At 47.4% G+C, this 16,623-nt stretch overlaps 1 protein-coding gene across 2 annotated transcripts in view; it reads left to right on the top strand.

Annotated features, from left to right (window-relative positions):
* Positions 1-16,623, top strand: part of PARD3B (par-3 family cell polarity regulator beta) — a 1,283,796-nt gene that overhangs the window by 1,095,561 nt on the left and 171,612 nt on the right. For both annotated transcript variants that reach the window (XM_063932652.1, XM_063932653.1), the window contains one exon: positions 10,844-10,920. In XM_063932652.1, coding sequence (XP_063788722.1) covers positions 10,844-10,920 — 77 coding nt within the window. The remainder of the gene's footprint in view (positions 1-10,843; positions 10,921-16,623) is intronic.

The raw sequence follows: 16,623 nt of genomic DNA on the forward strand, positions 1-16,623 counted from the left end.
TGCTCAGTACTTTGTTGATGCACCTTTGGCAGCAATTACAGCCTCAAGTCTTTTTGAATATGATGCCACAAGCCTGGCACACCTATCTTTGGGCAGTTTCACCCATTCCTCTTTGCAGCACCTCTCAAGCTCCATCAGGTTGGATGGGAAGCGTCGGTGCACAGCCATTTCCAGATCTCTCCAGAGATGTTCAATCAGATTCAAGTCTGGGCTCTGGCTGGGCCACTCAAGGACATTCACAGAGTTGTCCTGAAGCCACTCCTTTGATGTCTTGGCTGTGTGCTTAGGGTCGTTGTCCTGCTGAAAGATGAACCGTCACCCCATTCTGTGGTCAAGAGCGCTCTGGAGCAGGTTTTGAGATGTCTTTGTACATTGCTGCATTCATCTTGCCCTCCATCCTGACTAGTCTCCCAGTTCCTACCACGGAAAAACATCCCCACAGCATGATGCTGCCACCACCATGCTTCACGTAGGGATGGTATTAGCCTGGTGATGAGCGGTGCCTGGTTTCCTCCAAACATGATGCCTGGCATTCACACCAAAGAGTTCAATCTTTGTCTCATCAGACCAGATAATTTTGTTTCTCATGGTCTTAGAGTCTATCAGGTGCATTTTGGCAAACTCCAGGCGGGCTGCCATGTGTTTTTTACTAAGGAGTGGCTTCCGTCAGGCCACTCTACCATACAGGCCTGATTGGTGGATTGCTGCAGAGATGGTTTTCATTCTGGAAGGTTCTCTTCTCTCCACAGAGGAATGCTGTAAGGGCCTTCTCCCCCAATCGCTCAGTTTAGACGGCCGGCCGTCTCTAGAAAGAGTCCTGGTGGTTCTTAACGTCTTCCATTTATGGATGATGGAGGCCACCGTGCTTATTGGGACCTTCAAAGCAGCAGATATTTTTCTGTACCCTTCCCCAGATTTGTGCATCGAGACAATCCTGTCTCGGAGGTCTACAGACAATTCCTTTGACTTCATGCTTGGTTTGTGCTCAGACATGTACTGTCAAGTGTGGGGCCTTATATAGACAGGTGTGTGTCTTTCCAAATCATGTCCAACCAACTGAATTTACCACAGGTGGACTCCAATTAGGCTGTAGGAACATCTCAAGGATGATCAGTGGAAACAGGTTGCACCTGACCTCAATTGTGAGCTTCATGGCAAAGGCTATGAATACTTATGTACATGTGATTTCTTAGTTTTTTATTTTGAATAAATTTGCAAAAATCTAAAAAAAAAAAAAAAACTTTTTCACGTTGTCATTATGGGGTATTGTGTGTATAATTTTGGAGGGAAAAAAGTAATTTATTCCATTTTGGAATAAGGCTGTAACATAACAAAATGTGGTAAAAGTGAAGCACTGTGAATACTTTCCGGATGCACTGTATAGATGGGGCCTCCGCTGACCAAGGGCCTGAGTTTGAGATGTGTGTAACCCGATGGTGGGGCACATACGCAGAATGGGGCCTGCATGGTCGTACGTAGTAATACCTGAGCTGCAGCCTGATTGACTAGCTGTGGGTGTTTGGGGACGTGGCGTGGGTGGCACAGGGCAGTCCTCCTGAAAATGGGTGAGTGTTGCCCTACGTTTTCTGGGAGTAGCAAGGGCAGGGTCAGCGTCTTCGGGAGCAGATTTCCTGGCCCCATCAGTGTAAGCCAGGGCTGGCCAAACCGGTCCTCGAGATCTACCAACAGTTCATGTTTTCCAGGCCTCCTGGAGATCTGTAGAATTGTCAGTTAGGAATGAATGCAGCACATCTTAATTAGTAATTACTACACCTGTGCATCAGCTAGGAGGTCTGGAAAATGTGAACTGTTGGTAGATCTTGAGGACTGGTTTGGCCAGCTCTGGTGTAAGCAATCCGGCCATCCTGTGCAATCTAAAGTGTTAATTAGATGAACGATGCTGGTCACACAGGTATGCAGGAGGCATTTATTTATACAAGACGCAAATACTGTTGAAAATGTCCCTCCTAAAATGGCCGCAGCCACAAAGGAGACAGTTATGAAGGATGCTAGAGGAGATGTCGGCCATTTTGGGAGGGACATTCAAATTACTTGAGAAAGGAGCAAATGCCAAGACTGTGGCTGAGGAAGATGGTGGTGAGTGGGACGGTGGGGCATATTATGTGAGTGAGCAATATATTAAGGTGACAGGGCAGGGCATAACTGTGGGGCATAGTGTTGCAAGGAGCATTACTGTGCAGGACATATGGTGCAAGGGGCAGGATTGTACGGGCCCACAGGGGTACAGGAGGAATCCCTCGGTGGGCCCCACTGCCTGGGACAGCTGAAGATTGGGCACACCCATAAATATGAGCCCCTGCCACTGCCTCCCACGGTTGGCCCTTAATGTCCCAGTTCAACACTGGCAAGGGGTATTTCTTGTGGGGCATATGGCGCATGGGGCATTACTGTGTGGGGCATATGGGGCATTGCTCTGGTAGAATTTTTTCTTTCATGTGGTGGTTGAGGTCTGGGGGTGCAGGGTCAAAAACTGGGGTGTAAGGAAGTCTTTTCCAGCAATGCCACACCCACTGAAGTTAGGCCACACCCCTCGTAACGAGACCACAACACCTTTGGGGGGGGGGGGTGCACAAATATTTACATTTTAGAATGTCCATGGGATGGGGGCACATTTTATTACTGGAAGCACTGGGAGCCAAATGGTCTAGAAGTGGCCCTGAGCTAAGGGTGTGTGTGCAGTGAGCCTTATAAACCCCTCTCACATCCGTTCTGGTTCAGAGCAGGGCTGTCCATTGCAGTGGGAGTAATCGATGGTTTCTAACCTTCATCGGAAAACCATTGGTTCAAAACTTCCACTACGCAGAGGAAAGCTATCCATGGCCACGCATGCACAAAGGAGATAGCTATGAACTGTGCACCATCGGATCTCCGCCATCGATGGTGGTAGCAAACCATTCAGAGATGAATGGAGATGGGGCTGACACTCTCACAGATATAAGTGATGTCGATGGATAGACATGACCATCCTATCACAGCAGATAGAGCAGCAGGGACAGGTAGAGATCCGGATAATCAGCTTTCCCCTGTCACTGTCCCAGCATCTGCTGCCTGGTGCACTGCCCTGACTGCGGTATAATGCTATTTCCTGCCTTATACTGTAACCTCTCCATGTACTACAGAGACTCTGCGGCAGTGACATGACGGAGAGTTCACGCGTCCATTCGCCTTCCCGCGTTATAGGTGAACCCTTTGTCATGTCACTGGCTCTCTGTAGCAAATGGCGAGAGTACAACTGTAAGGCAGGAAACAACGTGGCGCAAAAACACAAACATTTTCTTCACATCCGTCTCCCCCCGCACCCACGTGTATCGCAGCTATGGAGGGGCTTCCTCTGTTCTGCCTAATGGCGTTCCCAGACCCACCGATGCATCATTAGCAGGCACTGCAGGACAGGCCGCGGATACACAGAAGCTGGTCAGATGTGAGGGGTGGAATTTGGCTTCATGGGAAATTGTATCACCATCACCGTTTCTATAGTAACGCCGTCTCCCAGCGAAGGCGGCCAGCGGTGCCCTTTATATTTTCTTTTTGAGAGAAAAAAACAAAAAAACAGCGAGATGTCAGGGGTAGGGCACCGCCTTTTGAAAGTTTTCTTGTTGTGTTTGTCGACTGCGGACGGTTTGGTGAACCTGTCCGCGGTCGGTACAACTTGGGGTGTGTGACGTACGCGTCATTAGTCCGTAATGCCACGCTGTGTACTGCTCAATACGCAGAAGAGTCGCTGTTTCATACATGTAGCTGCCGTTATGTTACATCTTATAATTAACAGAAAAGTCTGAGTTCTCCAGAAATTCCCTGGAGGTTCCTTCATAGGAACTGATGTTATCTGAAGTCACAAACGTCAACTCCAATCTGCGTGAAAACAAGCAAACAGCTTAAATGGTCCTATTTCCAAGGAGAATCTGAATAGGCGTTGGGAGACGCGGGCCTCTCCGGCTTGAGTGGAACTACAAGTCACAGATTGCCCTGCCGTCTTCTAGCTTATACTTCCATCCAGGTTGCCTGGGCCTGGCGGACAGAGCAGAGATGCGGAATTGAATTGCACTGAAGTAGCGCTGTAGTATACTACATATTATTGTGGAGTGTACATCAGAGGAATTACAATGCGCGCAGTTGGAGGTAGAGAGTGCACTGAAGGACTTGCCATAGATACAGATGAGACTGAAGTGTATATAGAAACAGTGGAAAGTGGAGAGTACACCGGGGGAATGGCAGACGTGTACGTCTCTGCAATACAGCGCTCTGTGTAAGTACCGCTACAATACTCCTGAAGAAGAGCCTTCCAGTGTCTGAGAGCTCTGTTCTTCATTATTTCATCTGTTGCAGAGCGTGAGCAGGTGCCGCGTTATTGCTTATTTGTTCTTCCGACCAAAGCTGAAAATATAATAAAATGTTTCCGCGCTGATGTTACAACACAGAAACATGTTCTGAGGTCTGACTAAGCTTAAAGTAGATTAAAGGCAAATTAATTTGGATTAGCAGAGCAGACGTTGCAGCACAATTGTGTTCTCTACCAGTGACTGGATCTCCAATCGCCAGGAATAGAGCACTTTAATAATATCTTCTGCGTATGTATATATATATATATATATTTAGTACTGTGCAAAGTGGAGAGAATGCTACAAGGTATAAGAAGGCTTTCAAAAATAGAAGAGTTAATAGTTTATTTGTAGCAATTAACAACATGCAAAGAGAATGAACAGAAGAGAAATCTAAATCAAATTAATGGGGCAGATGTATTAACCTGGAAAAGGCATAAGGAAGTGATAAACCAGTGATATGTGCAAGGTGATAAAGGCACAAGCCAATCAGCTCCAATATGTAAATTAACAGTTAGGATCTGATTGGCTGCTGCCTTTATCACCTTGCACATATCACTGGTTTATCACTTCCTTATGCCTTCTCCAGGTTAATACATCTGCCCCAATATTTGGTGTGACCATCCTTTGCCTTCAAAGCAGCATCGATTGTTCTAGGTACACTTGCACACAGCTTTTGAAGGAACTTGGCAGGGGCGTTGCTCCAAACATCTTGGAGAACTAACCATGGCTTCCAGGGCTGCAGTGAGGATCAGGGGCTGGGCCCGGTGTTTGCGCTCCGACAGGCAGCCACAGAGCCGCAGCAGTATTCTGACTATAGAGCCGGCAGTGAGCCAATCAGGAGCTGCCAAATCACTGCTGCCACCTGGGCCCCATCTCAGTACGGGCCCGGGACTGCACCCCCTTGATGATGGGCCTGGTGGCCCTCAGGTGGCTTGTGCTGCAGCACCACTAATGATAGCTAGCAGTTGCAAATGTTGGTGCATCTGTATTTACACAGTATTTGCAGCCCAGTGACATAGTGGTTAGTATTGCTGCCTGACATCACTGAGGTCATGAATTCAATTCCCAGACTCAGCACTGGTGGGGAGTTTGTATGTTCTCCCCACGGGTTTGCTATGAGTGCTCCAGTTTGCTCCCACGCTTCAAAAACTTATTAGTAGGTCTTCTGGCAAAGGGAACACAGATGAGTACACGCTGGTATGTTAGGGACTGTAAGCTGCAATGGGCAGGGACTATTATTATTAATAATGAGAGATATTCTCTGTCCAGCACTGAGTACATTAGTGGCATTATATGAATACACGTGTATATGTGATCCCTCACAATGACCTGAAACCTCTTTATATTCATTCTTGGAGCATTTTCAGGTATACATGGCAGTAGAGTTGGATTGGGGTAATTTACAGTACTTGTAAGGGAAAGTATATATGTTATTCCTGCTGAAATGTCTTTCAGAACATTACATAGCGGGGGTTAATACATCTTACCACCCAGACCCAATGTATTCATATATTCCAGGATGTAACTGGTCCATAGCTGGCAGGAGAAGTGGCAGCTGCTCTATCAGATCGCACACAGATGTATGAGAAGACATTGTGCTTTTATTCACGTCTGGTGTTTTTGTATATGATATTTTGTCTGCATATCTCCCAGAAACAATTGTGCTGCGTATATACTCTATGTACAGTATATAAGAGTGCAGGGAGGAATGTACAGACAGTAATATCCTTTCTGTAACACTCACCACTGTGCAACCTTTCCCGGCCCACAATGGTCCCTTGTCCACTTTTATAAATTGATGGGGGGTAACCCAGGTGTATTCCAGGCATTTTTGACTCCTTCATTCCAGTGTCAGGTTCTTATATTGTGGGTCATTCAGAGTTGATCGCTAGTGAAAAATGTTCGGAGCGCAGCGATTAAGTGAAAAAGCGGCACTTCTGCGCATGCGGCGCAGTGCGCACGCGCGACGTACTTTCACAACGGCCGATGTATTTATACACAAGGTCTAGCTACGCTTTTCAGTCGCAATGGCAGCCGCAGAGTGATTGACAGGAAAGGGGCGTTTCTGGGTGTAAACTGACCGTTTTCAGGGAGTGCTCAAAAAAACGCAGGCGTGACAAGGAAAAACAGGCGTGGCTGGGCGAACGCAGGGCGTGTTTGTAACGTCAAATCCGGAACTGAATGGTCTGAAGTGATTGCAAGCGCTGAGTAGGTCTGGAGCTACTCTGAAACTGCACTTTTTTTTTTGTAGCGGCTTTGCGATCCTTTCGTTCGCACTTCTGCTAAGCTAAGATACACTCTCAGTGGGAGGCGGCATAGCGTTTGCACGACTGCTAAAAACTGCTAGCGAGCGATCAACTCGGAATAACCCCCAATGTCTCAGAGTCTATCATTTTACATTTGCGAACATGACCCCTTTCCTATAGAGACGCGTCACATCTGTATATCCCGGCCTTATCGCAACGTCTGCGAGTTTGTGCCATGAAACAAATCATTCTGCATCACTTTATCAGCGAAGAACCCGACTGAAATAGGGGAAAATGTGATGTGACAGGTGTGACCCTAATAATCTGGCTGCACTGTGTATTAGTGCGTCGTCACAAATACACAATTAGTAAAACAATAGGAAACGTTCATTTAACCCCTTCATACCCCGAGGAGGTTTGCACGCCACTGGCCGGACTGATGTTTTGGTAGTTTCACCAGTGATATCTTTTATCCAGACTGGGTTTCTTTCCTATCCATATAAATGGAAATGTTACATTATAAGATCAGTCACACAATAACACATTCGCTTCGCTTATATCATTTCAGCTCCTTTTGTTTTGAGTTGTCTGGATTCTGCGGAAGCGCATTTGTCGTTCTCTTATCAGATTTGATTGTGATGTTCAGCTCGTTCTGGTCCATGCTTTTGCTATCCTTCCCATAGTACACTGTTGCGGTGTTGTGGCGCTTTAGGTCACCTTTTTGCGTTTGCTGCCGTCAGTGTTACGCTCTGTCCGGTTTCTTTGTCATGGATAATTTTTTGGTTTTTATAATACAAGTGGTCTCATTTATAAATGAGTGTTAAAACTCGTTGCATATGACAAATGGTGCTGCAGACAATCAGCTCTCAGCTGTCATATGTTTGAGAAATGACAGCTGTGAGCTGATTGGCTGGGGCATTATTTATCATCTGCAATGAGTTTTATAACTCACAAAGAGCGTTATCACTCATTGATAAATGGGGTTGGGTTTAATATACCAGCGCACGGGAGGCTGGCGGTCAGAATATAAACCTCGGCATTCCGATGGTGAGATTTCCAACAGGGGCAAGGTTAGTATACTTACCTTTCCCCAATGCCCCCTAACCCTCCCCAGGGGTGCCTAACCCTAACCCCGCCCTCCCAGCAGCCTAAACCTAATCCCCGCCTCCTGCAGCCTAACCCTCCCCTCCCCCCGCAGCCTAACCCTAACCCCGCCCTCCCAGCAGCCTAAACCTAATCCCCGCCTCCTGCAGCCTAAACCTCTCCTCCCCCCGCAGCCTAAACCTAACCTCCCCCCACCCAACTACCTGCGGCTTACCTGTCCAGCGGTACGGCAAAGACTCATTCGGGTTTCTTGCGTTTGGGATACAGGTGTCAGAATTGTGTCCCTAGTCGGGACCGTAATTATAATAGTAATATTTATTTCAGCGAACATTAAAGACCACCAGTTACAGTGTGACGTGATCCTGGATGTATTATCATCAGCATTTATTGGGATGACACCACGGGTTCAGCTGTACCCTGATCTCGAAAGCTTACATTCTAATGGGAGGGGCTAACGAGAGACAGTAGGAGATAAAGGGATATTAAGTTTAAAATGAGCAATAAAGTAGCGGAAAAGTGAATCCCATATAGTAAATAGTGTTGGTGCGTCATCTAATAGCGATATTACTGCACATTGGGGGTCATTCAGATCTGATGGCAGCAGCAAATTTGTTAGCAGTTGGACAAAACCATGTGCACTGCAGGTGGGGCAGATGTAACATGTGCAGAGAGAGTTAGATTTGGGTGGGTTATAGTGTTTCTGTGCAGGGTAAATACTGGCTACTTTATTTTTACACTGCAATTTAGATTTCAGTTTGAACACACCCCACCCCAATCTAACTCTCTCTGCACATGTTACATCTGCCCCACCTGCAGTGCACATGGTTTTGCCCATGATCAGATCTGAATTAGGCCCATTGTGAGTGCCAGTGTGCCAGGATTGGGTCAGGGGGCATGGTGAGGTCACGGAGGGGGCGGCTGGGAGGCGTGATGTCATCACAAGGCTAAACGTTGCCTACTGTTCCCCGATGAAGATAACGGAAGATGATGTGATATTACAGTCGGTGAGGCGTTTATCCCATGCACATCAGACGACACAGCAGGAATATAAACTAGAACGGTATCTTATAGTGCGTCAGACATGGCAGATTCCTGTCAGAGTACGTGTCACTGTAACAGTCCTTTACATGTACCTTAGTAGTTCATTATGTACATTGCAAAAACTTTGAGAACAAATTTCCGCCACTGTTGCCCCCGCGATAAAACACAAAGTAACTTTTCCTCTAATGGCGGTAGAATTTATTTTTCTGACTTTTTTGTTGATTTATTTAGTAGGTTTTACACTCGGCGAAAGCTGCATTTTGTATCCTGGGCCCAAGGTAACACGTGAAACGCCCACATCCACTCTGGACCCCACCGCTGTCCGTCTTTCGTGCCCACATGAGGAAAAGCTCTTAGGTTTATTGTCAATTAGGAATGCGGCTTTAGGAAGAGGGGGAAAAAAATCAGTTACCTTTGAGTACTTATGTCTTAATGCACCTTCCATATACTGCGCTGATTGAGGCCGGGGCTTTATTCCGGGGACAGGGAGGCGACTAAGAGCTCTTATAGCGTATTCCCTGACAAAAGCCGCTGGTTACAGCGATGCCAAGACACAGGGACATTTCTTAATGCAGGGGACACAGAAATTGCCTCAGTGAGACTTCTGCTTTTACTGAGACAGAGAGAGGGGGGGAAAGCGACTAATAGCGTCCTTTTAACTAGGCACTCAAAGCCCGGGCCCTCGTTGCGCAGGTGAAAGCGGGAAGAGAGCTAAAAGTGGCCTAAAAGCATCTGCAGCCGCGCTGCTTGCCCTCCCTGCGTGAGGCTTTTCATAGTGCTTTATGCCTCCGCCAGCGAAGGTTACTCCTTGGAAAACAAACTGGAGTGCGGCTCTAGTGTTCCGGCTGAGTGTTAATAGCTGAAGTGCTTTCACCCCGACTCCTCTGTCTTAGCTTTTAGTATTATCTGAGGATATAGAGAAGCATCCTCGCCTTATACGTGGGGGCTGCGCCAGCCATTGGACAATAAGGCCGCAGGCATCGCGATTTTCCATTCTCCAAAGTCAGAGAGATTTGTGCTGTAACCCGGATAGTGCATTAGGACGTGGGCAGTAATTGGCGCGCGCCTGATGGTGGATCTCTCACCCGGCCTCAGCCAGTTCTGGAGCCGAGGTGATAAATCCTTTTCTTTCACTGGAAAACAAATGAGAAGATAAAATGTTAGAGTATACGCCGTATGATGGCGCTGAGTAGTGTGGTTTGTGCTTATTGCTAATTTATTGCACGTTTCCCGCCATCTGCGTAGGTTGGCGTCTGTGAAGCTAGGCCCCCGGGTATCGTTACTTACCGGATTTTCGGAGATTCTGGGTCTAGTGTACAGTTATACCTGTGTGTCTCTTTCCCCCTCATCAAATACACATATATGTTCCCATAGAAGAGGCTCGCATATCTAGACATATGTAGATTCTGGGACTGGTTTAGGGATGCTATAAGCACAGCAAAAATACGTGAATGCCGCAGGAGGCGCGTGAAGGCTAAAGACGGCTGCGGCCGGCATTGCAGATCCGAGCGCTGCGTCTGCAGACCATCGCGACTGTCTGTGGCAGCATCCTCCACCTGACCCTGAGGTTACTCACAATGGCTGTTTCATCTCTGCTGCTAAGGCCAGTAACTCTGCATTGAAGGATGCAGACACGGGCCTCAGCACTCCCACAGAATGGAGACAGCCATTTTCCCGGTGGTTCACGCATGTACAGTAGAAAAATCAGCGGGAATATGGCCGCCGTGCCATTTTCCCGGAGACCTGCACATGCGCACTAGACTCTTAGACATCGCTGGGGTCCCCTAATGACCTTAGTGCCTAGAGTCAAGAGCGCTGCCGGCTAGAGAAACCTGCGCACAGGCCGTCTCCTCTCTGAAGTCACCGCTGGCTTGACCACTGCTGCAAATACGCATTGATGGCGATTACGATCAGCAGGCGCTTCTGATTGGCTGAATATTCCTATTTGTTTTTGTAAAGGGGTAGAAAGTGTACGTCTGTATAGAATCATCCTTCTGTCGCTCCCAGTGCTGCTCCCAGATTATTATCCATTCATTTCTGACAGGAATTGTGTGTAACGGTACATGATCCGCTATGTGTTTATTCAGTGTGTTCTCTTCTTATTTGCAGGCACCAGCGCGATCCCCGGGAGGAGGCCGCAATCTTAGCTATGATGGGATAGAGCGTCAGTATGCATCGCTACCCAGGTAGGACATATTAATCCACAATCTCTCCGTGTATGTATCATTTACTTTCTGTATATATCAGATTATGGAAATAGGGTGAATGATAGCGATATCGCCCCCTGCGTAGCTTACACTCCCCATTGTGTGCCGTGTGAGCCATCAGGAGCTACAAGTGAGTGTACATTGAGTGCACATCAGGAGTCCCCTTTGCTGAGGATGCTGTTTCTCGGTCCAAATATGTCCTGGATATAGAATTTTGCCTCCTTGGTGTAAGTGTTGACCCCACCACCGTTACCACCACCTCCTCAGCCTTCACCCACAGAAACCCCCAGGAGTTCCTGCACGCAAAAAGTCACTTATGATGTAATTGCGTAGGCCACAGTGTGTTGTTTTTTGGCCTAGTCATAAATACGGACCAGCGAGATATTGTACTCACCTTTATTAGGTGAAATCTGCGCTTCAGACATCCATTAATTCCAGCCCAATGTCCGTCAGTACTTGGGTGCAAACAAGAAAAAAAATCGGAGTTGTTGTATCCTCTTTTAATAACCCCTCTCTATAGAGAGCCCCCTGTAATTAATACCAAAGTACGCGGAATATAGTTTAATCTTATAAATGGTTTCGAATGTTGCTCCTCAGAGCTAAAATTACAAATTTAGGCAAAGTGAAAAAAAAAATTGAAAAAAAAAAATGACAAAAAGGGGCACGTATAATGCAGTAGAAGGAGAAAAACCTCTATCTAGAAACAAATGAAGGTTGGTCTCTTCTAAAACTCAAGCTGTAAGAAGGCAACGCGTTTCGTGGTCACCTGACTACTTCTTCAGGGTTGTCTGATTTTTGTAATTTTTGTTTTTATCTGCTGTTGGCTTGTCTAATCCTTTTCTGAGCGCGTATCCCCTGATGTCGCTCACACCTAGTGGTTTCACCCAGCTCACCATTGCTCCGAGCAACAACCGTCTGAGTACGGTGCAAGATTGTCCACGGCTAGTTTTCATCATCTATGAGGCGAGTATAATATATACTACCCAGTGATACAATAGTATACACTATGAATTCTCTTTTTATTTTGTATCGCCCAGACGTAGCCGCACACCATGCGATTTATAGGTAGAACCGCCGTTTATCAGTTCCTCCCAATGTTTCCGGCTAGGTATATACTGTTTTACAGGTTCCGCAAGTTCTATAAAAAATGTAAAAAAATGCAAAAAAACAAAAACAAACAGTCCTATCACATAAATTAATGATTGATTATCTCTTAGGGATGAGCCAAACATTTCTCAGTACGGAATTTTTGGTTTATACCTGATTTTTTGCTTTTTTTTTCTCAGAAATGTATATTATTGATTTTGCCGCTTTTATGTTCAGCGTATTAACCGTTTAATGGCCTATTTTATGGAGGTCGTTGTGTCTGCTCCGTCCAGCGATTCTCTTGTAATTGCTGCGGGTTTTATTTCTGCCATTACATGCGATTTTTGTAGCTGAGCAGATTGTGCTCGGTAACGCTGCTAGGTGATGGTCCTCCCCTCGGTGCAAAGATAAAATTCTTACAGCCATATTAATCCCGTTAATGGACGGAGTTTTACAGGAGCCCCTGTGTGCTGCCGCAGCGTATATTGGGATAACCTAATCACCTCATTTCCAGCGCTTTATGGTAAATGGAACAAAACATAAAGTTAGATTTTTGTATATTTGTGCAACATCTGTATAAAAGAACAATCTGTCATTTTCCAGTGGGTGTTTTAATGGTTATGTGATGTGCATAAGTACAGACCCAAACCCGCTGCGTGAAACAGCGCCACACACACGGTACACAGGACTCCTGGAATTCTGAGAGAAACCACATTCTAAACATATATCTCAGACATGGATTCATTCTGCCTCATTATCCACTCAGGGTGGCCACGTACAGTAGCACCAGACGTGCGTGTCCTCAGATGCCGCATGTGCGCATAATTATGGCGAGCTTGTGGTGGACGGTAAATTAATGTGGGCTCGGAGGTTGTTTAAAACACAACTACAGGTATGTACATCGGGCCTGATTTATGTTTGTAAGTAGAGCAAAAAAAGCAAGCAACAAGGCAGAACCATGCTGCACTGCAGGTGGGGCAGATGTAACATGTGCAGAGAGAGTTAGATTTGGGTGGGGTGTGTTCAAACTGAAATCTAAACTACAGTGTAAAAATAAAGCTGTCTTAACGTGTGGGCTACATGCAAAAGCAGCCAGTATTTACCCTGCACAGAAATGATATAAATGTATTTGCTCCCCTTGCATGGCAACGTGACACTGTATGTTCCAGACACAAAGTAACTTTGCTTTACTTACGAACCTGAATCAGACCCTTTGCTCTAGCTTAGTATAAAGGAAGCTGTGCCTGCAATCACATAGCACAGAGATAGGAACAGCTTAGCAGGGCCGTAACTAGGGGGGTAACTCAGACCTGTTCGCTAGCAGGCGATTTTTGCAGCCCTGCGATCGGAACGTCGCCGCCTACGGGGGGAGTGTATTTTAGCTGTGCAAGTGTGCAATCCCATGTGTAGCAGAGCTGTACAAACAGATTTGTGCAGTCTCTGCGCAGCCCAGGACTCACTCAGCCGCTGCGATCACTTCAGCCTGTCCAGGACCGGAATTGACGTCAGACACCCGCCCAGCAAACGCTTGGACACGCCTGCGTTTTTCCAACCACTCCCAGAAAACGGTCAGTTGCCACCCACAAATGCCTTCTTCCTGTCAATCTCCTTGCGATCGCCCGTACAAATAGATCCTACGCACAAACGCATCACTGACCGGCGATCCGCTTTGTAGCATTGTGGTGCATACGCAGTTTGTGTCTGATTGCCCGCTGTGCGAAAACGCACAGCATTGATCAGGTCTGAATCAGCGTGCGTACGGAGTGTGCTCTGCACATAGCACTGCAGGGTAGGGGGCGCTGTTGGCAACAGTTGTCAATTATAAATTATCTAATTACTTTCACTTGCAGCTTCCCCCCTTTGTGAAGCCCAGCATCTCCTGACCGCCCCTGTCTCCTACCCCCCCATCTTTTGTCACTAATCCTTATACAGCATTCATGGACTTGACTTTATATCTCTTTGTTGTTCAGTCGCACTGTCCTTTATTACATTTTGTGGATGCTGATGTGCTCAGGATTCAAACCCGTTGTCTATGACATTGCAGTCGGACACTCCCTAGCTTTCTCTGCAAGGACAGATAGCTCAATGAATAGAGAATTCCAAGCTGGAGAGTTTTAACTATTTAAAGCTTCTGCTCGATTACGGTGCTGGTAATTTATTTATGGGGTACAGGTAGCTTCATATAGTGGCTCGGTGGGTGAGGTGTTTGGCTGGCATGCAGCAGGTTGTGGGCTTGAGTCCTGGGTGTGATAAGAGCTGCCCCTTGCGACGTCTGCGACGCCGGGTGAGACAGCGTGCGGGGGGTGTCCTCCTACCCTCTGGTGGTGGCGTCTGCTTGGAGTCCTGGGCTCCTCCTCCTCCTCCCTGCAGCATGATGGACAGCTGGCTGTGTTGCGGGGGAGAAGGGGGTTGGGGGATCCGGGAGCACACCGAGACGCTGGCAGCACACAGGTGAGTGGGGGCGGAGTAAGCGGTGCTAGCCGGCTAGGTGCCAGATTTGTAAAGTAGCCCATAGGCTTCTATAGGGTAATGGCAGAAAAAGCTGGCATTACCCTCCGCATCGGTAAGTGGGCAGCCGGGGCTTACTACATATGAGAATGCTGTAAAAACCCAGAAAACCAGGTTTTTACCATATTTTTCCTTTAGTACATCCCGCCCTGTGTCATTTAAAAACACCTGTAATTCCCACCTGCAAGCCTAAAATCCTCCTTCCCCTCTGTGCCACACCCCCATACACCTGTGCCACACCCCCATACACCTGTGCCACACCCCCGTACACCTGTGCAGCACCCCCATACACCTGTGCCACACCCCCGTACACCTGTGCAGCACCCCCGTACACCTGTGCCACACCCCCGTACACCTGTGCCACACCCCCGTACACCTGTGCCACACCCCCGTTCACCTGTGCCTGTGCCACACCCCCGTACACCTGTGCCACACCCCCGTTCACCTGTGCCACACCCCCGTACACCTGTGCCACACCCCCGTACACCTGTGCCACACCCCCGTACACCTGTGCCACACCCCCGTACACCTGTGCAGCACCCCCATACACCTGTGCCACACCCCCGTACACCTGTGCCACACCCCCATACACCTGTGCCACACCCCCGTACACCTGTGCCACATCAGTTAACCCATTACTCTGAACTTTGCAGTATTTCACCACAGACATTATATCGTTGGTAGCCAAATTAAGCTAATTAAAAACTTCTAAGTGACTAATCATTAGGTGGTGTTCCAGGGGTTCTGAACAAGGGGCCTAATTCAGACCTGATCGCAGCAGCAAATTTGTTAGCGAATGAGCAAAACCATGTGCACTGCAGGTGGGGCAGATGTAACGTGCAGAGAGAGTTAGATTTGGGTGGGGTATAGTGTTTCTGTGCAGGGTAAATACTGGCTGTTTTATTTTTACACTGGAATTTGCATTTCAGTTTGAACACACCCCATCCAAATCTAACTTTCTCTGCACATGTTACATCTGCCCCACCTGCAGTGCAGCATGGGTTTGCCCATTAGAGAAAAAAATTGCTGTTGCGATCAGGTCTGAATTAATCTCTAAGTGCACGATAGACAATCCCATCCTATTGGTTGTGTGAGCTTCGGTAACCAGTGTGAGCACTTCTTTCTGTAACCCCAGATGTTGTGCACGGCACCTACTGAGATGTTCAGGTCATCGGCAATATCACTAACTGCGTCCGTCCTCCTGCATCAGACCCCAGTGCGGCACAAATTGCCATCTGTGGAGAACGTGCCTGGCCGGTCGAATCGCTACTCATCTTGAACATCTGTCCAGCCGTTATCAAAGGCTGTGCGCCAAACCTGTTTCCAGGACATGACGTTACCACCGGACACTGTGACAAGTTGGCGATGAGTGTCAGCTGCGGATGTGCCCTTTAGACACAGACATCTGATCACACTGCGCACCTCAATGTGTGACCATGTGTCCGCCAGCACCGCCATTTTACACCTGACGTTGGCACAGTGTGACTGATATGAGGCGCGGTGTAATGGCCGTGAGGGGAAGCGGCGGTCTACCTGCTCTGGCCTGGCGGGGAATTAGGATGAAATAGAGAACTTGACACACGTGAGACGTCCGGTTACCTTACTTATTACACCAGCCTCATAGATACGATCACTTGTGGCCACTGTCATATTATGTATTCTACAGTATGTGATCATTTCAGAACGGAGAAATCCATCCGGTCATGAAGTGGTTAAAGGGTGTAATGAAAACAAAAGCAAAGTGTCAGAAAGCAGCTTTTATTTCTGCAATTATTATTTGGATGAAGCCCAAAACCTCCTGACTAGCGGCGCAGCGCACGCTGATTTGATGTAGCGCATATTTGCATTTTAATTATTTGAATTCCATTTTTCGGGATTTTGCTGTAGGGCAGATGTGCCAATGCATTCGGTGGACGGCACAGGCTGGCACATATGGTGCTATAGCCCCTATTGAGCAATTGTATTGGTTTTAAATGGACCATTAAAGCTAAATTGCTGGTTGATTCAATCTGAAAAGACATCTTGTAACATTTGTATATTTAGATGTAAAACTTCCCGTACATGAGAGGGCATCCATTGCCTTACCCC

Source organism: Pseudophryne corroboree, chromosome 7 (assembly GCF_028390025.1).
Source record: "Pseudophryne corroboree isolate aPseCor3 chromosome 7, aPseCor3.hap2, whole genome shotgun sequence".
Classification (NCBI taxonomy): domain Eukaryota; kingdom Metazoa; phylum Chordata; class Amphibia; order Anura; family Myobatrachidae; genus Pseudophryne; species Pseudophryne corroboree.